A 22586-nucleotide genomic window follows, 5' to 3' on the forward strand; every position below is an offset into this window, starting at 1 on the left:
CAACATACTTTTTTAAAACAAAACCTAATCTCCATTTGTTTGGAAAATGTTATGTATCAGATATTTGAATTAATCTTCAGAAGCTTTTCTATTACTTTGCATGGAAGTGATGTCAGGAAGTCATTCCGTATGTCATTTTTTATTATTGATATGTGAACATTTTTCCATTTTTGTGATACATCCATGGAGTTTAAAAGGTAATAGTGATTGTCATATGTTTTATGTTCTTTCATAATATGATAACGCAGTTAAACTGATTTGTAGAAGGGTTCATATTTCTTTTTGTTTCTTAGTTTGCGAAAGAAACAGTAAGCATAGCATGAAGAGGCATTCTGTCATTCAAGAAAGACTGACATGGCACTGTGCAGGGCATACAAATCTCTTAATAGGAATATTCAAAAATGTAATTTCTTAAGGCAAAGTATTGCATACTTAATATTTAGCTGAGGGAAAATAATATGGTTTCTAATAGTGCTTTCTGCATGGTTACATTTTTTCAGTACCTCTAGATTTTTAAATATGTTCTAAATGGAGGACTGAGATCACAGTATTTTCAGGGTTCATTGGAACCAGAGTAAAACTCATTTATAAAATTACTTAACTAGATGGTTGCCTAGTAACAAATGCATTCTGTGCAGAGTGTTTGAGTTGTAGATAATGTCCTATGTGGAATCTTCAAAACAGTATTAGTAATTGCATTTTTACTATGTACTTTTGATTTTGCAGTTTTACTGTTTTTTCCAGTTTTGTTCCTAAAACTAGGAAATTGACAGCTATGTGGACTGATTGACAATCTCTTAATTCTTTCATTAGACAGTAAACACGATATCAATAAACAAGTAAACATTGGTGAAATGTTCTAACAACTTCCTTAGTTGTTTTGAAACACCTTTAATTCTTTTTTTTTTTTTAATGTTCTAAGAATTGCTCCCTTTTTTCCCTTTGTTTTTCTTTTTTTTGGATAATGTGAAAAACATAGGTCTTGTGCGAAGCTGAAATTTAGAGGTATTTTTGATGTAGGGTGATATCTAACTAATAACTAACATGAATCCTCATATGCAGTACTTCATTCTTACCAGTGTTGAGCAGAGAACTCAGGAATCTAAGTTAAGAATTTATCTTCTTGCACATCTAGACTGAAAACTAAGAAACGCTTGTGTCTGTCTTTGTGTTTATCTCGTCTTTAGTGTACATCTGAATATCAGGTTAATTTCTAACCAGTGGACAATTCTTCAAAGATTAGAATGTGTAAACTTGTCTGATTCACTTAAATCTGTGCTCAAGTTGAACAATCAGGGATATGTTTTCCAGCTTGATTGTAATTAATTCTGTGAATGTGATATCTTAACACATGGAAATGGGAAGACTGCCAAGATCAGAAAGTTCAGGAAGAACTTTAGAAGTCAGATAAAAGAGTATCGCTCTGCATACTCTGTATGCTCTCAAGTGGTGGCTGTAATGTAATGAAATGATATGCAAATCTTAAAACCTATCAGGAAGAAAATGATCCTGCTTTGATCAATTTACAGTCCAGAGGGGCACTTCCTATACCTGATCCTTTATCATTTACAATGTAAACGCAGTTGGTGCTTGAGTGTGGCAGTCGGTACTGATAGATATCTTCTGTTTATTTTTTCTGTATACATGGAATTTCATAGTGTGATGATCGTGTTCTGCGAGCATGTATGGTGAACATGCTGCCAATTCTTCACATGCCATCCTGAATGCTTCTGAATTAGATATACTAATTAGATATGTCAATTAAATATAGTTATGGTAATTTTATTTCTTACTTCCTGGTGTAATATCAAGTCAATGAAATAGAGTAAAGCTTTCAAAGAACATGTTGTGCAAATACTGTGACAGTACAGTTTTTCTAAGAAAGCCTTGTATGTTCCAAATGCTGCTTATATTTTTACTGAGATAATTAAACACATACGAAGACTAAAATGTTTGAGATTGTGTGCCAGTGTGAACAAAACGCACTTAGCTGTGTACCACCAGCCAGTGGTAGGGAATGTTAACAGAAAAATCTGTCAACCAAAATGTCTTTTCAGTAAGCCATGGTGGAGGCCTGACCCTCCATGGTGGAGGCCCCATCCCTGGAGACATTCAAGGCCAGGCTTGATGAGGCTCTGAGCAACCTGATCTAGTTGAAGATGTCCCTGCTTACTGCAGGCGGGTTGGACTAGATGACCTTTAAAGGTCCCTTCCAACCCAACGCAATCTATGATTCTATGATAATTTTTACTGCAATTTCAGAAAAAGGCTATGTGTTCATAGTGTCTTGTATAAGAAGGCACAATCTTTAATGGGGGCTTCTAGGACCAAATAAGGTCCTTCTAGGACCAGTGATTCAGCACATGAAAAGTATTAGTGTTTGAGTAGATTGTATTTACAAAGGATGTCTGCACACTTTTAGGGCTTACTTTTCTTTAGAAGCATCTGAAAGCAAAACATTTTAATGCTTGCTCTTAAAGGGACAGTCAGAAAAGCAGTTGAAAAATGCAGACAGAGAATTCTGTTCTAAAAATGTGTTAGACTTCTAAAAACCATTATGAAAAATAAAGTCTCTGTAGTGCTTGGATAGATGAATAATAGATACATAATTGTAACTTAATTATAATCACAGACAAAATGCAAAAATAAGTCATGTTATGGTTGCATATTCAGGTAATTTTGGTTTTCTAACTTTTAAGTTTAGCATAGTTTTAGTCACTGCTGTTTGTATATTGCCATATATAATTAAAAGAATAAACAAAACTTGTTCTATATATATTTGATGATGTGCAGACACGTAGGGTTTTACTTTGCAGTTCAAATTTGGTGTAAGCATAAAATAATTGGGAGAATTATTGTGATAAATTTTGTCTTTTATGGTAAATGTACCTCTTTTTGCTTCTTGATTATTTTATATATACATATAAATCATTGATATTTTGTCTTGCTAAGTGGATATAAAAGTAGATGGTAAAAAATAAAGATATTTTGTTTGGATGGCCTTGAAAGAAGTTGAAGATATTGATGGAATGACTTAGAGTCTTAATAGAGTCTTTATTTAATTATGAAGACTGAAAAAATGTTACTATAGAGCAAAAGATGACGTTGCCTGGTTTCGTATAGCACTCCAACTTGATTTTTGTGGCTTGATATAAATAGAAAACTAATCGTCCAAATAATTTCCAAATTTTAGATTTATAAATTGAAAAAATTATGTAGGCACTATATACATATGAACAAAAAAATGTAAAGTATAATATAAAATATACAAGACTGTATTTTGTTTTAAAATGTGCTATGCGTATTAGTAATTTTAATGACTTGCTTGTGTTAACTTTCTGCTGTGGTTTTCGTGTGGAGTTGTAATTCAGGGTTTTCAATCAGCTCCTCAACTCCAGGGCCAACTGCCAGATCAGTGAAGTTAAATGGCTTCTTTTTACAAAGGTTTTGAAAGTGGCAAGTCTCAGTAAACTGTAACTGTTCTCTAGGCATTGTTTGGATTTTGAAAGAAAACTCTGAACAAACAGCTTACAGTTAATTGGTGTAAAAATTCATACTGCCATGGTTATTAAGCAGAGTTCTTGTTAATTGTTTAAATACTTGAAATGCTTTTCTATCCTCAGATGGAACTGAGCACATTTTCAAACTAGTGCTCTCAGGCTCTGAGGAGATTTGAAAAAAAATGTTATTGAATTTAGCAAAATCAAATAATGTTTTCCAGATTGGATCTCAGTTACACTTTCAGATTGTTGTACGTAGTATCAGGTGATTGTGAACAAAGTACAGGACAAATATATCAGCATCTGGTTACTGTTCTTACAGATTCAAGCTTTTTTAAAAAAAAAAAAAATGTATAGACATTAAGTGAATCAAACTTTTGCACCGGGTGCAGGTGCCCAGGCCCTGGCAGCAGGGAGGCTGCAGGGGCGGCCTCTGTGAGGAGAGGCCGGGGCTGCCCTGGGCCGGACACAGCCGGTTCCAGCCGGCTCCAACCGACCCAGCCCCAGGCAGGGCTGAGGCCCACAGCCAAGATGGTGATGCCACTGGAAAAACATATCAAAGAAAGGGAAAACCACTGTGCAGCAGTTGAGAGAGATAGGAGTGAGGAAAAAAGTGTGAGGAACTACCCTGCAGACACCAAGGTCAGTGCAGAAGTAGGTGGTTCTCCAGGGGACTGAGACAAAATCAAACCAAACCAAAACCAAAAAAACCCACACAAACAAAAAAGAAAACCACCCACTCCCCCCCAAAAAACCAACCCCAGTCTCAAACCTGTGTGGCTGAGGTTGACTATAGCCCTTAGGTTATCACATCATCCAGCTATTGTGTAAGTTGTGTAGTGTCTTACACAACATCCAGTTGTGTAAGAAATGATCATGCTTATTTGTACTCTTCAAAGTGAATGCGGCTTTTATTCCCTGCAGATGGCAGACTTTTGAAAATGGAATCTCTCATTTATCCCAGTCATCTCAAAATTTGCATTTACATATAAGATTTTTTTGTACGTGGGCTTTCCTCTGCAAAGCTGCTCTTTGAATAAAGTGCAGGGCGGTTAATCAGAAGGTTTTCTGTGTCATTTAGTTGGTTACATCCACAGTTTAAGCATCCAAATTTTTGCCATGGGGCATGTCCATTACCAGGCAACATAGTCACTTGCTTAGTGTGCTTTGATGTCTGTGGAGCTGTGGGGGGTGGTTTCTTCTAGGATTTGGTTTATTATTTTGGTGTACTTGTTATTTGCCAGGTCTCTGTTATGGTATGGTGTATTTTATCTTACTTGAGAATGCTCTCCATATACTTTTTAATCATCTTTTTAAAAACCTTTAATTCAAACACCTGAGTGATTCAAAGACCGTATTCTAAGTAAAACTTCATATCGTTTTGAACAGGTAGGTAGAATTTACAAGCCTTACTCATCATGGGACATTCAAGCATTTGAGAAACGTTGAGAAGCGCATATATGATTTCAGTTATAGTGTATAAAAAGCCTTTTGATGAAAATTACTGTGAACTTTGCTTCTAAATAATTATGCTAGTAAGAAAGCTGTCAGCCAGCCTACACGGCTCTTAGTATTCCAGAAGGAAACGGGAAAATTCTTGTGTACTTTCCTCATTCAAGTCTCTTGTCTGGTTTCATTCTTTTTGAAAATTACCTAGATATACATATAATATGCAGGCTTTTATAGGGAACAGAGTATTTCATTGTGAAGCACCAGTTCTGTCCCTTATTGAATGGGAAGGCATGTAATGCAAACATTTGGCGCATATTAAAAAATAAAAAGTTTCAGAGCGACTTCTTGGTATTTAAATATCTTCAACCTTGCAGAAGTACTGCTTCATACTGGAGAAATGAACTAGAATAGGCTAAGAGAGTTGTGGAAATCTCTAAGCAAAAGCCAAGACTGAGGAACGGCATAAGTTAGATTCTCCTTTCTTTTCAGAATTGTGCTGTGATTTGAACTAAGGAAAAAATGATACCAAATTATCTGTCCTAGTTTTGCCTACAAATTGGACTATCCCTTCTTAACAAAGCCAGTTTTACTGCTATTGTTCCTCCATATCAGTTAATGACTGCTAACTTTTTGGAGGGCAAAAGTATAGTAAAATAGAAAGATGAATAAGCAAGATTTGATGGAATTGCAGGGTGCTCTGGTTTCTTCAATATAGGATAATTACTAACACATCTATTGTTCACCTTTTGTGGAAAGTGTTAACTGCTGCTTTCACAGTACTGTTTTATAAGGGATGTTTTAAAAGTCTCTGCTTTGATTTCTTGTCTTATAACACTTGGATCATTTACTTGTTTTTTAATAGGTTGAATCTACACAAAGTATGATTAGGATTTTGGGCCTTTCAGCTACATTGCCCAATTATCTCGATGTTGCTACATTTCTACACGTCAATCCCTGCATTGGACTGTTCTACTTTGATGGCCGTTTCCGACCTGTACCACTGGGGCAAACCTTCATAGGAATTAAGACAACCAATAAGGTAAAGAATGGCAAAGAAAGGGTTGTTGTTTGTTTTGATCACGCTTTATGTAGGTATGTGTAAGGGGTACTGGTTTATTACGCTACAGGAGTTTTAAGAAGCATATTTTCTTCTCTATAAACATAATTGAAAGCTGCTTTAAGACTCATATTTCCTCAGTTTAAAATACTTGTGTAAATAGGTCTTGTTGCAATTGGATACAATGGTATCTAGCTTTGCATTGCCTCAGATTCATTAGTAAGTTTTTCTTGATTAAGGAGAAATCATCACCCTCAAGTGCAGAGTCACTGTAGCAGCTGATTATTCTGCCTTTCTTGTTTCAGTTTTTCATTTTGTTAGAAACAGTGATGCTTCTTGTTTGGTTGTAAGGCTGCATGAGGAGTGTTGTAAGAAAAATATTTGTTTATTAAATTGAGGTAATATATATATTAATATGACATGCATTAATAATAGTTGGATATGAGTTACTGATTAAAACCATAGTATGCTAAACCATTAACTGTCACATGTGCACGTCTGATAGAAAACACATTAAAATAGTCCCTAAATAAGCCTCTTAACTCTTTGTGTTCTTGCTCATTTTGGGAAGCATTAAGGCCACGGTCAGGTATAATATTCTTATTAAAAATTAAAATAATATTCTTATTAAAAATTCTTATTAAAAATTATGTGCCAAGTAGCACATAAATTACAGTTCTTCTTTTAATACAGGAATTAATATAAACACTTTTCCATAAGATTTCCTGTGCATCTCACTAGCTGATAATTAATGGTTATACAGCTCAGCTTTTAAAAAATCTTATTGTGCTATGATTTAATTTCATAGACGTCAGAACATCTTCAATCAAAAGTTAATTTCATAGCTTAATCAGTAGTAGCATTTTGTTTTCTTTTTTGTAAAAATGGACATTGCCTTTCTTATTAGGTTATTTAAATAGTTAATTTCATGTGCAGGAAAGAAACTTATTTTACAACTGTAGGGAGCCATTTCAAGTCTATACACACAAGACTAGTTTACCATATGGTGCTTACCATGATTTTCATGTTTTAACCTTCGTTAAATGTTTCAAGTACGTTCACCATTATTTGCTGTCGCTTTTCTTTAATCTTTTCCTGATACTTGATTTGAGTATTTATTTTATTTCCACTGTATGCTAAGAAAAAAAGGAAAGACTCCATTTCTTTGTGCTCGCTTTAGAATGTGTTTGTGATTTAAAAATCAAAGAAATATTCAAGTTATCCTGTAAAGTTTGAAATAATTAAAAAAGAACAGTAGGTTTAAAAAAAAAATGGGGAGATGAGAAAATATTAGGAGGTAATAGTTACTCTGAAATGTGAGTACCTGTCAGACTAAGACAACTGTTTTGGTAATACCATAGCCAGGAGTTTGTCTTTTTACTTTTCAGAAGAATTTCATTATGGATTTCATAGAGTAAAATACATTTTGCAATCGAGATAATACACTTTATAGCAAATGAAAAGTAAAAGTATTAAGCTTCTCTGAGAAAGGATTCTATTCAGGATAATGCCAAATTAATGCCAATATTAACATCATGCTGCTCTATATGAGAGGAGGAAAACAATGTAAAAACCCAAAGAATCAAAAGCATTTCTTGCAGAGCATCACCAAGTGCAATAAATACTATGTCTATATACACACTGATGAGCTGCAAGGAGATAGAAGGCTGTTAGTTTATTTAGGTATACGCTTTGCCACAGCTTTCTGACATCCTTTATCCAAAAAACCTCCCAAAAATTTGGAATTAATTAGTGATTTGCTGAATCACGTGCAAAACTGTAGGCAAGCTTTCAAAGGCAAGGCCAGCATGGTGTATTTATTATGCATAGAAGTTAACCAGGAAACTTCTTAAAACTCGGTTCATTGAAACTCCTAGAGCATATGGGACCAAGACTAAGTTTGGCTTCTTCAGTCGGAGGTCTGTTAATGTCAGATACTTTTCTTTATGCATGTTTTTGTTTTCTTCTTTAGTTATAAATGCAAAGAATACATAAAGTTGCATTTGTAGGTACATACATATATGTGTGTGTGTCTACTTTTGTATTTACATACTGCCTATATTATGTTTCTCCTTAATGATTTTCACTTATTTGAAAAAATAATAATTTAAAATGCTAAGCTCTAATTATTTTCAGAATAATTAGACTGGCTATTTGTCTCTTGCACACATGTCCACATTGTCGCATCTTTTTATTACTATGCTTGTAAGATACCAAATACGAATGTTGTCTTCTTCCCTCTAAATCTGTTTTAAAGCTGTGCTTTTCAACTTTCAGCTATTCTAGATAACTCCCGACTATTAAATTTCAGTTTTTTAATTCTTACATGCTTTGCTCTTGTAAGACGTTTCTTTGTGTCCAAAAAAAGTCCAACTATCTTCTTTCCACCCATGAATGCACGAATGAAGAATGGAGTGATTGTTCTGATTTTGAACTTCGTTTATTTATTTTGATTCATCACAACTTCAATACTGAGGTGCATTCAAGTAGATACGTGCTATTTATATTGTGATACATTAAAGAAATAGGAAAAAAAATCTTTAGCTTGAAGAATACTTTTTATTTTAACTAAACTCTTTATTTTGGAACCTTCCTGAAACATTTTATTTATCCATAATTGGAAACTCTGCACATGGTACTCACCCTCTTCCCCATGCATGACCGAACATGAAGAAGTTTCCGTTTTCTACGGCAAATAAGCTGACAATCTGTAATTTCCTGGATAAGTATATATACAATGTAAAAACTATTTTTATAGTACCAAAGGGAAAGAATTAATGTTAGATAAGATGATACATTAAATGGATACTTCATCAATATCCTGTAGAAGTAAGGTTCCTCAATATGAAACAGATAAATTAAAGAATAGAACTGGGTTACATCTCTTTCATCATTAAGAAAAAAACAAGTCACGTAATAAATATTCTATCCGCTGCCCTTACTTGTATTTTATCTACTTAGTTTCATGTTCTATTTGTGAATTTAAGAATAAAAAAAAGATATTGTTAGGAATGGGAATCAGTATATTATAAATTTAATCACATAATCATATTTTTTTTCATGATTCCCTGTAAACTGCTTCATATGTAGTAGAAAATATATAAAGATAGAAATGCTTTTAATATGAAGTATGATGTTTGTTTTTCAGGTGCAGCAGCTGAATCATATGGATGAAGTATGTTATGAAAATGTGCTGAAGCAAATAATGGCTGGACACCAGGTATTTATTTTTTGTTGCAGTTTGCATTCAGAACACACATAAAGACATTAGTTTTGATCATCATAACAATGTATTAATAATTTAAAAAAAAAAATGTAATTGTTTTGAGATATGTCACTTCAGAGGTCATCTCTACTCTTGAAAACACTTTACAGAAACAGCATGCAAGAAAATCTAAATTGGGTAAATAGTGTTAGTTTCTAGATAAGGTGAAAATTCCTAGTACTTTATATCCCTTAAAGTAATTAATGTATATTTATGTCACTTTTTTAAAATGACAAGGCAAAGTAGGTCAGTACTTTAGAGACCTTAGACTTAAGTACATTTAATGATTAAAAAAATTAAAATAGAGCATATAGTTATTCTTCTTAGACTTTCCCATATCTTTCAAATCCTAGTGTCTCCTGTTAGAGATGAGGGATGAGAATTATGCAGAGTGTTCAAGACATGGTACACAAGGGCTCAGCATCTGTCATTTGAATTATCCTGGGTTTGGGTTTTGTTTTCTTTTTAAAGGTAGTAATGCTTCATTTTGCTTTACAGTAGAGGTTTCTGCAGTGAATTTTCAAGTTCGATGTTCCCCTCTGCTAAGATGGTGGGCTTACCCTGTGCCTGAATAGTTTATTATCATTGTACTCCTGAATCACCCCCACACAGCATCTCATTTTTGTTAGAATTGTGCACATGCAGCAGTAGTTGTAGCAGGTATGGCACCTGTTCAGAGCAGGAGCAAATGGTAGTGCAATGTGATCCTTGAAGAGGCTTTTCATTAAATCACATATATATAAAACTCTTTCCCACGCAGTCACACTAAGAATTGCACATTTTCTCTTTTTCACAGAAAATTGAGATTGTGTTTTTTGAAAGATGAACAGTTGGTTTATGACTTGAGGGGGAAAAAAATATTTCAACAACAGCTTCGTAGTCCTCCTGCTCCCCCCTGCTTTAACACCATTCTTTCACTTCTCTTGTTGATGTCAGTTACTGTTGTTACATTCAGAAAACTTTCATGAAGACTACATAGGGAAATGCTGATTTTTTCTGAGTGAAGACTAACAAAATTTGTTGGCAGTACCAAGGGAACTTTAGTTTATTTTCTTCTCATGGACAATTATGCACATACCTTACCAAATTCCTAACACTGAGGTACGTGTAGTTGCTTATCTTTCAATTTCTTGTTATGATTTCATGGATTTTCACTTGCTGTAGATAAACCTACAAGTAGCAGATTCTTTAAATCACTATGTCTAAATAAAATAACATATCTTGGATTCCTGGCAGGAAGTTGGATGCTGTTCCAGCATAGATGTTGTACTTTTCTTCCCCTCTCTTTTCTTCACATTGAGGAAAAAACTGTCTACAAACATATATAGTATTATTTGAAAAATTCAAGTACAATAAATTAATTCTAGCAGGAGATGGTTTTGTAGCTTTTCTTTAGAATAGTTTTAAGTTCCTGTAGTAGCAGCTGAATGCATGAGTGTGTTGTTTTAAAGCATGAGCTACAGCTGAAAGATGTCAAGTGAAGAACTGTAGTCTACTTAATGCTACAGTTTCAGCAGCTAACACTATTGCTGATCTCAATTTTTGAAAATTGTATTTGAAACCAACAACCAAATAAGGAATGTATTTTCAGACAAAGCAGAAGTGTGGTTTTCCTTGCTATATAAATGTTGGTTTGATTTCAGAACACTCTGGTTAATTTGGTTCAATTGATTGTAAATGTTAAGCATTTTCTTTGCTTTAAAATGTTTCTTCTGATATGTTGTAGAACTCTCTTAAATACACGTCTAAATACTAACCAGTTACACTGGACTTTTCTTCAGAGTATTTAAAACATACTGGTCTTGATACTTAAGAAACAAACATTCATATCCTGAAATGAATTATATACAAACACTTCGTATACAGTCTTTGACAATGCAGAATCAAGCATATCAGCTCATTGTGTAATACAGTTAATTATACTTTGTAGTATTGTACCACATATTAAAAATTGGGGCTTTTTCCTTTTAATGACTATGCTATGACAAATGATCTGTCTAATCATTAAACCAACTCAGATGTTTAAAAAAGTGGAAAAAAAATATCAAAATTGAAATGCCTGCCCTATAGTGGAAGGTAAATATGAGTGAAGGGGATAGCGGAAGTGAATATGAGTAATATTACACTAGGAAGGTTTTATTTAGTGTCTTTGCACTTTTGATCTTCTAAAGTTACCACCTTCTTCTGATTTTCTTAGTTTTTAGAAATCCATCACCTTGTGTCCACGTTCGCCATGTGTTACCATCATGTTCTGTTACCTTTCTTAACTGGTGTTATCCTTGAAATCTGTGTTTGTTTACATTCTATGTGTGTTATGTTTGTTTGCTTTTTAAAAAAGATGTGGTTATTTCTAAATATACTGCTTAAAAAGATATATTCACACCTTCCCCCCCAGGAATTTCCACAGCAGTTGTATATCTGTATGGAATTCAGGAAATGGTTGGAATTTTATAACTATTCAAGCAGTAATATGTGACAGACACAGATCTCATTAGCAGTGCTCCAGAGAGCCAAAAACCTACTTGTTCTGTTTTATGCTGAAGTGCAAGAAAGCAATACCAGAATCAGAGGAAAATACTCTCCCTCTTCTGAAGTTCTCTGAGTCCACCTTCCTTTGGCCATCAAATTTTCACAGTGTTGTCTCTTTTAAGATTCTTTATCAGAGTCCTTGGAATGTCTTAATAAACTAAATTCGACATTGTTTGTTTATCTACTGTTCTGTTAACTTATTTTCGAAGAAATCTACCATGCTAGAACCAAATAATTTCCTTTTATGGAAATCATGTGGATGTTTCCCTGTCATATTATAGGTTAAATTCTGTTGCTTGACTGAGTTATATGTTCATGTGTTTTAATAGATGTATGTGTGTTTTCATTTTTTAAGACTAAGGCTGGTAGGAGGTAGTTGCGTTCTACAAGCATGTGTTTTGACAGATGGAGAGAAGCTTTTTATGTTGATTTTTCAACAGTCATCCTCTGAAAGACTTCAAGCTCTTCCTGGCTACTGGGAAATTAAGAGTTGGTGATTCAGCCTTTAATTTTGATCCATCTGCTCAAACTAATGAGATATCTCATTTGTAGGCTTCACTTTGAATTACCAAATGCAACTGAAGCTATAACATTTGTCTTATAGCACAGTTCTCCTCTTGTTTAACTTGAGGAAAGATATAATGATAGATGGCTTGCCCTACTGAGTTTTCTAGGGTTTTCGTTACAGAAACTTTTTATCATGACTGAAGAATTAAGATCAGAAAATGTCCCGAAGGCTTTCAGGTGCTTTTTAAGTCGGTGTGCTCTTTTTGCAGGATTACTAACAATGTAGATCTTCATTAGGAGGTTTCACTGTCAGATCTTACCTCTTAAGACTGCTTTAAGTGAGAACTTCTAGTGCTGTTACGTCTGCTTTCCTGGGACTGTCCTTCTGTGCTCAATAGTAGCTGGTGAATATTTGTTTTCATGTTGTACTTTGAATTTACTATGTTCTTACATTATCTGAAAAGATGTTAGATCCTCTTGGACTGATTTGCACTTTGGAGTTTTATTTCTACCTCTTAATAAACCAAAGATTCTTTAAACAAAGAAAAAAAAACACAACTGAAGTTACACACCGTTCATCAGAGAATATGAACTCCATGATCAGTTGCAGGTAGCATATTTTTGCCAGCATTTATCTACTGAGATACTGTTCCCTTGAAGACTGGGTGAAGGCTTAGTCACCAAAAATTATCATTCCCTCAAAGCCATTGTAACTGTCTTTTGTCAGGCAGTCACCACGAGTGGGCCACATGGATTAACAGCATTAATTCAGCTACAGAAGTGAAAAACTTCTTACATTTTACAGCCCTGTGAGAAGGGCATATAATGGTGACGAGCATGTAGCACCCTTCTGAAGCAGCCTGTGGAGAACCTTGTGAGATCAGCAAAGACAGTGACTGAAGACCAGACGTATCAACATCAGTTCTATAATAAAATGAAACATTGCATTACTGTCCAGCTTAGGAAAATGCATATCATACTGTCTTTATCTTCCCAATGTATGAGGAGGAAAACACCCTTGTCGTGTTATGTTTTGAGAAATTACATAGTATTTTTAAGATGTTTTTTTTTTCCTCTCTGAAACATATCATAATTAAATTTATCTTTATGTTAAAATTCCTCTGTTAAAAAAATATGGAGCTGTTGCTCTTTGCCAAGGTTCAGTTGCTTAAGTTAGTATCCTAGGGAATTAACTCTTTTTGACTCTGACCATCACTTCCGTTGTATAGGTTTGCATCCATCGTATCTCGTGCTTTTGCTGACCTTTTGCTGTTTTATCCAACTAGCTTGGTTACCGAGAGATGATCATTTGTTTCTGTCATTGTCCCCATCACCTCTTCAATATTTTTGCTGTTGTGAGTTTGTCAGGACCTTACTGTTTGCTATCTTCTTCTTTTTTTTTTTTTTTTTTTTTTTTGGGTCTGAACATTCTCTCTTGATCAAAAAAAAAAAGTAAAAACCTGAAATTGCATAAGATTTCTTGGGATCTTGTTGTTAATTTCTTGTTGTTAATTTCTCTTTCTCAAACTGCCCTCATAAAACTCTCTTGGTTTTGCCACGTTCCCCAGACTACTCATCTCTTCTGTTTCTACAACCTTTTCTTATTTTTTTTTCTCATAGCTGATTCTCTTTGATATTACTTAAACCTTCAAAAGAATTCCTGTGTTCTCTTTGCCCGCCGCAGATACCTAAGTTTCAGTCCTGGTTCCTTACCCACTGCACGCTGCTTGTTTGCCATTTTGGCTGTTTATTGCAGTTTTCAACTTGGAGTGCCTTTGTCATTCTCTTGTGTTCTGGAACCTCTTTTCCTTTTTAAGACAATGAATGTTTCTGTTTTCCCACTGCTTCTGAGAGTTTTATGTGACTGAGATGACATACTCTCTGTTTTAACTTTTCTTCCATTAGCACTGGTACTTAGTGAAACTCCTTGAAAGCTCATTTTCTCACTGAACTTGCTATTTTCAGTTCATAGCAAAAGCTGACTGTTCGGTGGAAGTTCTGACGTTTTTCTGTGGTACTCATTGCCCTTGCTGTCTGTGCAGGCATTGAGGCTCAAGGTGTCAATACTTAAATACTAAGGAGACATCATGGCTTTACAGGAAATAGTTTCAATTCGCAAGGAAGAGCTTTTCTGGTGGCCAAAGATGCCAGGTTGTCTGTTGCAAAGAACCTGGATTTTTGAAACAGTTAATAGCTATTGAAAGCCTCATCACAACATCTAAAAGCAAAGGCAGTAGTAGTATTCCTACATACGTAGCAACAACTCCGGTTAACTTGGGTGCCAACAGGCTTTAGGAATGGTAAACCAGTGGAGATACAGCAGCCTTTTTAGAATTAACATGCTGGGACTAAAAGTGTAGAGGAAAACCACTTGAAACAATGAACAGCCATAGACAAACCATCTGTTCTCAATGATGCACTATGAGTGATGATTTCAGTCTGCCCATTTTCGGTTTATTTCAGTTCAATTTTCTTAATAACTTTTTGAAGAAAGGTGCTTTTTCAGATGCCTGTTAGTTTCTGAGCTTATGCTCTTCTGATTTGAACTAGTTTCTTAGGTTTAGCTGGCTGCTTCTGTCTCACCATTTTGCTTTTGCAGTATTGTCTCAACTTCATCTGGTATACCTATGACAAGCTTTACCTCTTGTCTTTTAAAATGAAATTTGAATTATTTTTTTTAACCTGCAGAATACTTGTTAAATTTTTAATTAGTGTATGCATTGGGTGGTTAGTATGCAGTTCTCTGGAGAAAAACCTTGCTTTATTAATTAGAATTTATGTACTTAATTAAAACATTAACAATTAAATTAATACATCAATTAAAACATTGTTCTATACCACTGTTCTGCATTTAGTTCATTAGAAGTAATAATGAGATGCCATGTATTTTTTTAAATCTTGGAATAATTTCTAAGTATCACCTTGCATAGATTTTTAATACTTTACTTTTTCAAAACATAATTTTTGATGTCACAAATGATAAACAGATTACACTTGAATTTATATAGTCAGAAATGGTTTTGTGCTATATATTGCACAGAAAGCATTCACTTTGTCTGTAATTGTTCTCTATTTACAATAATTAACTTGAACTTTGCAGTACTAAGAAGTGTCATCTTGTTTTTCTTACGCTATCTTAAGCCAAAAAAGAAACACTCAGTAGTTATTTTAAAGCTATTACATTAAATTGTCAGAAGTGAATTTGACAGGTATTAATTTCATCTGTAAAAATGATGGATTAAATTTCTTTATCAGTTTTCCAGCTCCTATTTGGTTGCAGAAGCCATGTGAAGATAAAAGTTTAATAAGCTTAGTTACTGCAACTGTTGACAATGCTTTTATAGCTGTGTCATAAGATAAGATTTAATAAAACAGTATTTTCTTCAGAGGTCTCTCTGGAACTTCGTACCTTGAGAATTAAGCTTGTCCTGGTATTTTTGCTGTGTGAAATATTGCTTATAGCACACTTTGGACAAATAACTCTGAAAAGTTACTGGATTTGTTAAAATGTATTCTTTATCTGGATTGGTTTTTTTTCTAGACTTCCATGTTGTGGCCTAAAGAGTTTGTTTCAGTCTGGGTTTTTGTAATTCTGTATCTATACAGACTGCTTCTAATCCATCACCTGGTGTAGCTTATTTGCATATATATGTGTATATATTGCTTCTGTATTTATATATGCACCCATATATGTAGGTACATAAAAATACACAAATGCAGAAGCTAAAGTGGTCTGGCAGGATAGATGAATTATGACTAATCATTTTGGAATGTATTTATCTGTCAGCTGATTGAGTGAAGGCTTGAATACTTTGTATAGTTCTCTTTAGAAATTCCTGTGCAATTTTTGCGCAATTAGGGCCCATTTCTGTGTATGGTTTCTTTAACAAAATCACAGACAAACTAATTCAGTGATGGTGCACTATTTTTATGTTCTGCATCTTCATTATTTATTTATGCACTTCATTTCCACAATAACTGCCTTTTGCAATTTTAAGGATATAATAGTTAATATAATATTATGCCTGAATAAATGGAACTTTGTCTCTTACTTTAATTAAAATTACTATATTGTTGTGCTGTGTAGAAGATACTCTTCAAAAAATGTTACACACCAGATGTTTCATGTTATTGTCAAATGATACATACATACTATTTTTCTTTATATTTTCCAGTCAAATCTGTTTAACTTTAAGCATTTTAATAACTTGTCAACTGCCTATATGAACAACTGAGGAAATTGCTGGAAACGGATGCCATAGGTTATGTATATTCTATTATTCTTCAGTTAGGTAGCCTTCTAAATTAGGTAGCCTTCTAAATATCATGTGTTCTATTTCTGTGCCTTCTATGCTAGTTTTTGCATGTATATTTGTATTTACATAGTAGCTTGTCTGTGTATGTGTACTCAGGTGTTCGTGATGTGTTTGGTTTTGTTTTTTTCTGATGATGTAGAAAACCTGTTGATTAGGAGGAAAATAGATTCTGGATGAAGATATCTTTTTTTTAAAATCAGTACTGCTAAGAAATAAGCTAGAAAACCTGACTGTTCTGTTCTTTAATTGTTTAGTAGGTTTATATATATTATTGGATCTTAGACAAGCACAAGATATAGAGGTTGACACAGTAATTTTCTTGCTCTTTTTAGTTAAGTAAAAGGAATGGGAACAGATATGAAGATTTCTCAGTATCCTCTACGTTCCTTTCCTTCAGTAAAGCTGAATAGAATCTGTGTATTGCTACTGGCTCCTGGTTAATTTTTTCATATTATGGATGGTGTGTATATGTATGTATAAATAGTTTTGAAAACATAAGAAGAGGTATGGTAGACATGACAACTCTTATTCTGGACTGATATTTGTCAGAAATATAATTTATGATAGTGTAGAAATATTTTATTATATGAAGTCAAAATAGTTAATGTCAGAACAGGACAAAGGGAAGTTGTTGAAACAAATTCTTGCATGATCTTGTTTTTCTAAAAAAAGATGCAGTGAAAATCTGCTTATAATTTTGAATAATAATTGTCATTCAAGTCCATTGGCATCTGCAAAAATGCAATTGTTAACTGCCTAATGACTTATATTTGCATAGTAATAGACTAGCTATTCTTGCTTAATTTTCTGTACAGGAATAGATATTGCTATTTCTTCTTTCTATCCTGTCAATTAAAATTCAGAATAATTTCTACTACCTGTAGGAGTCGGTAAAGTATTGTTTGTTTTATTGAATAATTCGCTCTCTACTTTAATTTTCACTCTTTCATTTTTCGTCTGCATTTTGTCATATATTTGGCTAATGCTACAAATTGAAGATAGTGTAGATCCCATTATACTTTTCTGAAACGTGTTTCTTTTAGTGTCCAAAATCCATATTTAAGCATTGATTCCATAACCGAGCATTTATTTTACAGGCCATATAATGTAGTTGAAAATATAATAAAACAAGCTCATAAACACAAGTGCTTGCAATTTTTAAAGTAATTAATAATTTAGAACTTCCTAATGTAAATTAAATCAGACAAACCATTCAGCATACATTAAGGGAAAATGTTTATAACTGCTGTATAGGTACAAATGAAGTGAAATGAAGTTTCATATGGGCAAATACTTTTTGCTCAGAAGCATCCTTCCATTAGTGCTACAGCATACACACTGACTGTTCTTCAGTGTAAAGGTTTGGTATCATCAGTCTCCTATTTTAATGCTAGAGGCTTAATGTCAAACTTGTGGTTCCAGAACTGTTTTATCCATAGCTTTGAATGGAAATGACACTGAACCCCTGTTATTTTTCATTTTTACTTAGTGGCAGAGGGCACAATGTCATGTTTTACATGAACATAACTGGATGCCTCTCTGAAATGCCTGTGCACTACTACATGCAGCATGTGGAACAAAAATGATAAATTAAGGGGCTGCGTCCAGTAGCTGAGCTGAGATTGTATTGAGATCGGAGATATGATGTGATAGCTCACGTGACTGAGTGCTGCAATGGTTGGAAACAGGCTCTTAAGCAAGGTCAGGTGAGGACAGCAAGAAACTCGCTTGTCTGTGAGAGCACAGCTGGTATATATGGAGGTCTGCCCAGGGATGGTGTGGTGAACCAGCTGAGAGCTTAGGAGGAGGATTAGCCAGCAGACGTTGTTGTGGGAGTTTGCTACAGACCCACCGATCAGGAATAAAGTAGATGAGGACTTCTTCAGAAAACTAGAAGAAGCTTCATGTTCACTGTCTATGGTCGTCCCAAGGGACATTAGCACCCAATGTCTGCTGGAGAAACAATACAGCAGGGCAAAAATAATCCAGGAAGTTTCTGGACTACATTGATGACAACTTCCTAGCACAGGTGATTAAGGAGCTGACAAGGGTTGATGCTGTGCTGGACCTTGAACTTAGAAAAAAGAAAGGACAGGTTGGGCTTGCGAACGCTGGGAGAAGCCTTGTCTGCAGTGACCATGAGATGGTGGAGTTCAGGATTCTGATGGAGGGAACAAGGCAAAAAGCTAGACTACAGCTCTGAGCTTCAGGAGAGCACTTTGGCCTCTTCAGGGATCTGCTTGGAAGAATCCTGTGGCAGGTGGTCTGGGAGAGCTGGTTGATTTTCAGGGATCACATATTCCAAGTTCAAGAATGGCCCATCCTGATGTGCAGGAAATCAAGCAAAGGTGGTCTAAGGCCAGCATGGATGAGAAAGAAACTCCTACCAAAACTCAAACATGAAAAATAAGCACACAGGAGAGTAAATCAGGGACAGGAGACCCAGGAAGAATATAAAGGCATTGTCCGAGCGTGCAGGAAAGCCACACCCCATCTGGAGGTGAATCTGGCAGGGGGGTGTAAAGGGCAACAAGAAGGGCTTCCAGAAGTACAGCAGCAGCAAGAAGACAACTGGGGAAAATAATGTCTCTTTGCTGAACGGGGCAGGAAACCTGGTGACAAAGGACATGCAGAAGATTGAACTATCCAATGTCTTCTTCACTTTGGTCTTTGCCTACAGGAATTCCAAGGTCCCTGAGGCAAATGGGAAAGATCAGAGCAAGGACTTCCTTATGCTTACCCCTACATAAATCTATGCAACCTGATCGGAGACACCCAGACATGCTGAAGGAGCTGGCCGATGTCATTGCAAAAGCCACTTATAATCCTTGAAAGACCACTGTGATAAAGGGAGGTTCCTGAGAACTAAAAGACAGAATATGTCATCTCTATCTTCAGAATGGACAAGAAAATCATGTCTGTAACCTAATTAGCAGGAGCTGAGTTGAGGTTATCATGTTAAAAAATGAGGGGGGAAAAAGTCAGAGGATGAGGAAGTAAGTTAATCAACTTCTCGTTTAAAAAAATATTCCTTGGTCATCCCAGGCTAAAATGTCTTTTAAGATATAATCCTAAAAAGTCAATTTAATAACTAACAGTAGTAAGGCCATTTTTTGTGGTGGAATCTACCTTTCATGGGGAAATCTATGCACCTTTTAAATCATCTCTTGCCACCTGGAAATCAGTGAAACAGTAAGTTTTCAGAATGCCTATAAATTGTATAGAAACAAGAAAAAGATATCTTAAAATACATATATATGTATTATTGGAACTATCTGGGACTATTCCAACTGTATTTCTTTTGCACCAAAGACTTATGACACCTACAAAAAAAATTTTTAAATGGTAATAGTTCCACAAGTTCTGTGTTTAAAAGTCTGCGATTAAATGGGAAGATCTTTTGCTCCAGACAATACAACAAAGGTAGAGTAAAGATAAGGAGAAAGGAAGAAAATAAAACCAGGAGCAAGTTTATACTAAGAATTAGAATAGAGTTACAACAATAACGATTGTAAACAAGTCAGAGAAGACAGAGCCGGAGGTGCACCAAGAAGGAAACTGAAAGAGAAATGAAAATGAGGAATAAGAAAGACGGTAGTATTTCAGAATCTGTATGATAGTAGAACTTTTTTTATGGATAGATTTAGAACAGAAAAAGCTAACTGAAGGAAGGGCAGATAGGAAGAAAATTAAGCAAGTAACTCCAATAGAATGTCCTTATCATACTTTTTACATAGAATTTCATAAGCAATACAAAAAGTAGATGGGACTGCATGATATAACGTTCATTAGGGTGGGCACATCTTAAGTAAAAAATACATTTCCACATTAAAAAAAATACAAAAATTGAAGTTATAGTACAGATGTCCTTAAAAAGTAGTAGTATTACAGATAGATAAATGAGCAAGTTCACATTACAATAGTAAAAATATCTGTAAACTAAATAGGACTTACTACCCTTAAAAGCTGGTGTATCTAAATAGAAATATAATTAGATAAATAGCTATGTTAGAAATTTTTTTTAATTACATTCTGTTGAGGTTTTTTTGAAAATCCTAGTTTTTGTTTAAACAGGGATGTTCAGAAGTAATTTATTTGAGTGAATAATTAAATTAAAACTTAGCAGAGACAGCAATTGATGGTAATCTATTGAGAGTTCAAAATACATTAGAGTACCAATTAGCTGATGTGGCATTATAGATTCCTTTGTTGTTGTTATTAGTTAATATTAATTAATATTTTCTGTTAAAATATTGCATAGTATTGTGTAGCTTTGTTCTTCAGCAGAGTTTGTACGGGTGTTTTAATGGTGACTCTTACTGAAATTTTTTGGCATTTTTGACCCCTCAAGCTTGAACGAAAATTCCTGAATTCTAATGCACATTATTTAATTTTATATGATGAGTAAATTCAGTCTGCTTTTTACTTGTGAAGAATTTTCGATACAAGAGGAAGGATATGTAAATTGTCTCATTAGAACTAGTTTGGAGGCAGCTTAGTAATCCTTCAATTTTCTGTAGTATAAAAGAAGCTCTTAATACAAATGCAGATTATATCAATATTTCTTTTAAATACAAGATGTACTAAAATTAATTAAAATAATTAGACAATAAATTCCAATTCTCATGTCACCTTGGTAAGGGACGCAGCCTGTTCAGCTTTTTCTGTTCCCATGGTGTTGTTTAATATGCAAAATACAAAAATCTGCTAAAATAAAAGCAAGATTTCTACATTAAACATTTTAAGTTTTAGTATAGGTCACCTTATAAAAATTCTTATTTCATATATTGCTGTTCTTTCAGTTACTAGTTCTGGATAGTGATTTTCATAAATTATTGTGATATTAGTGAAAGGAAGGGGAAATCACATTTATACACCATCAGGCTGTCATTTAGATCTGGTAATCAAGACATTCTGATTTTTCAGTGAGTATCAAGAGCTATTTCATTTATATTTGCATGGAATATGCTTTTCATTCTGTAAATGTTAGGGACCGGAATTTTGCACTGTACCTCGGCAGATGGGGAGAAATCACAACGCAAGAAAGAAACAATTTTATTATTCTTTAGAATGAGGCTAGACGTTAGCGAGTTGTACTTAGTCTAGGAGATGGTGCAGTTTAATGAGGTGCAAAGGCTGATGTTTTTAACATAAACAGGTGCAGTCAGTGCTCCTTGGGGAGAAGTTTTGAAACCTCATTAGGAATTGAGTTTTGTAAAATACCTGGAGGCGTTTCGTGCTGGCATTAAGGGAGAAAGTGGTTGGATGGATTGATCTGTTGATCCACATCCCTAACTGTTCATTTTCAGTGGAAGTAATACCCGAGTCAAGAACTGGATACCGCATAAAAGAACATGTTATAAGGATTTAGCTGAGTGAAGCCAAACAACGTTTTGAAGCTAGAATGAAGTCTATATACTTGTCTCTAAAGTACATAGTTGATATAGACATTGCATTAAATAAATTCATTCTTTCATCTTAATTTCTTTGAAAGATGTGATGCAAAGTCAGTGGAAAAACCTAGGCCTTCTGTCCTCAAGGAGAGTTGTTAAGTGAAACAGAGATGCTGAACTGAAGCATTCAAGTGACCAGCACTGTAATAACAAGATGGAAAGATACATGAGAGTCAGTGTGCTTCCCCAAAAAGATGAATGCACCATTTTGGAGTTATCATACAGAATGTTACTTTGAAAGCTGTGTTTTCCAGTAGGAAAAGCTAGCACAAACATCTTTACTGTCCAAGGCTGAAGAAAGGTATTTCAAGGGATTTCAAGTACCTGATTTATAAGTATTTGCGAACCATTGTAGGCATTTTTGTTATGTGTATGTGGGGTGTGTTTTTTTCTTTCTCCTCTAAGTGAAAATAGAAGTCCTACTAGTGTCTAGGTACGCATCTCTGATAACAAAAAAGTACTAGTTCTCGTAGGTATTTTGAATAATAGCGCAGTTTTCAGTGCTAT

At 34.5% G+C, this 22586-nt stretch overlaps 1 protein-coding gene across 4 annotated transcripts in view; it reads left to right on the top strand.

Moving 5' to 3' along the window:
- The window catches only part of ASCC3 (activating signal cointegrator 1 complex subunit 3), a 276124-nt gene that overhangs the window by 108033 nt on the left and 145505 nt on the right, over positions 1–22586 (top strand). For all 4 annotated transcript variants that reach the window (XM_063329884.1, XM_063329883.1, XM_063329882.1 and 1 more), the window contains 2 exons: positions 5815–5991; positions 9158–9229. In XM_063329884.1, coding sequence (XP_063185954.1) covers positions 5815–5991; positions 9158–9229 — 249 coding nt within the window. The remainder of the gene's footprint in view (positions 1–5814; positions 5992–9157; positions 9230–22586) is intronic.

The sequence above is a fragment of the Chroicocephalus ridibundus genome, chromosome 3 (assembly GCF_963924245.1).
Source record: "Chroicocephalus ridibundus chromosome 3, bChrRid1.1, whole genome shotgun sequence".
Lineage (NCBI taxonomy): Eukaryota > Metazoa > Chordata > Aves > Charadriiformes > Laridae > Chroicocephalus > Chroicocephalus ridibundus.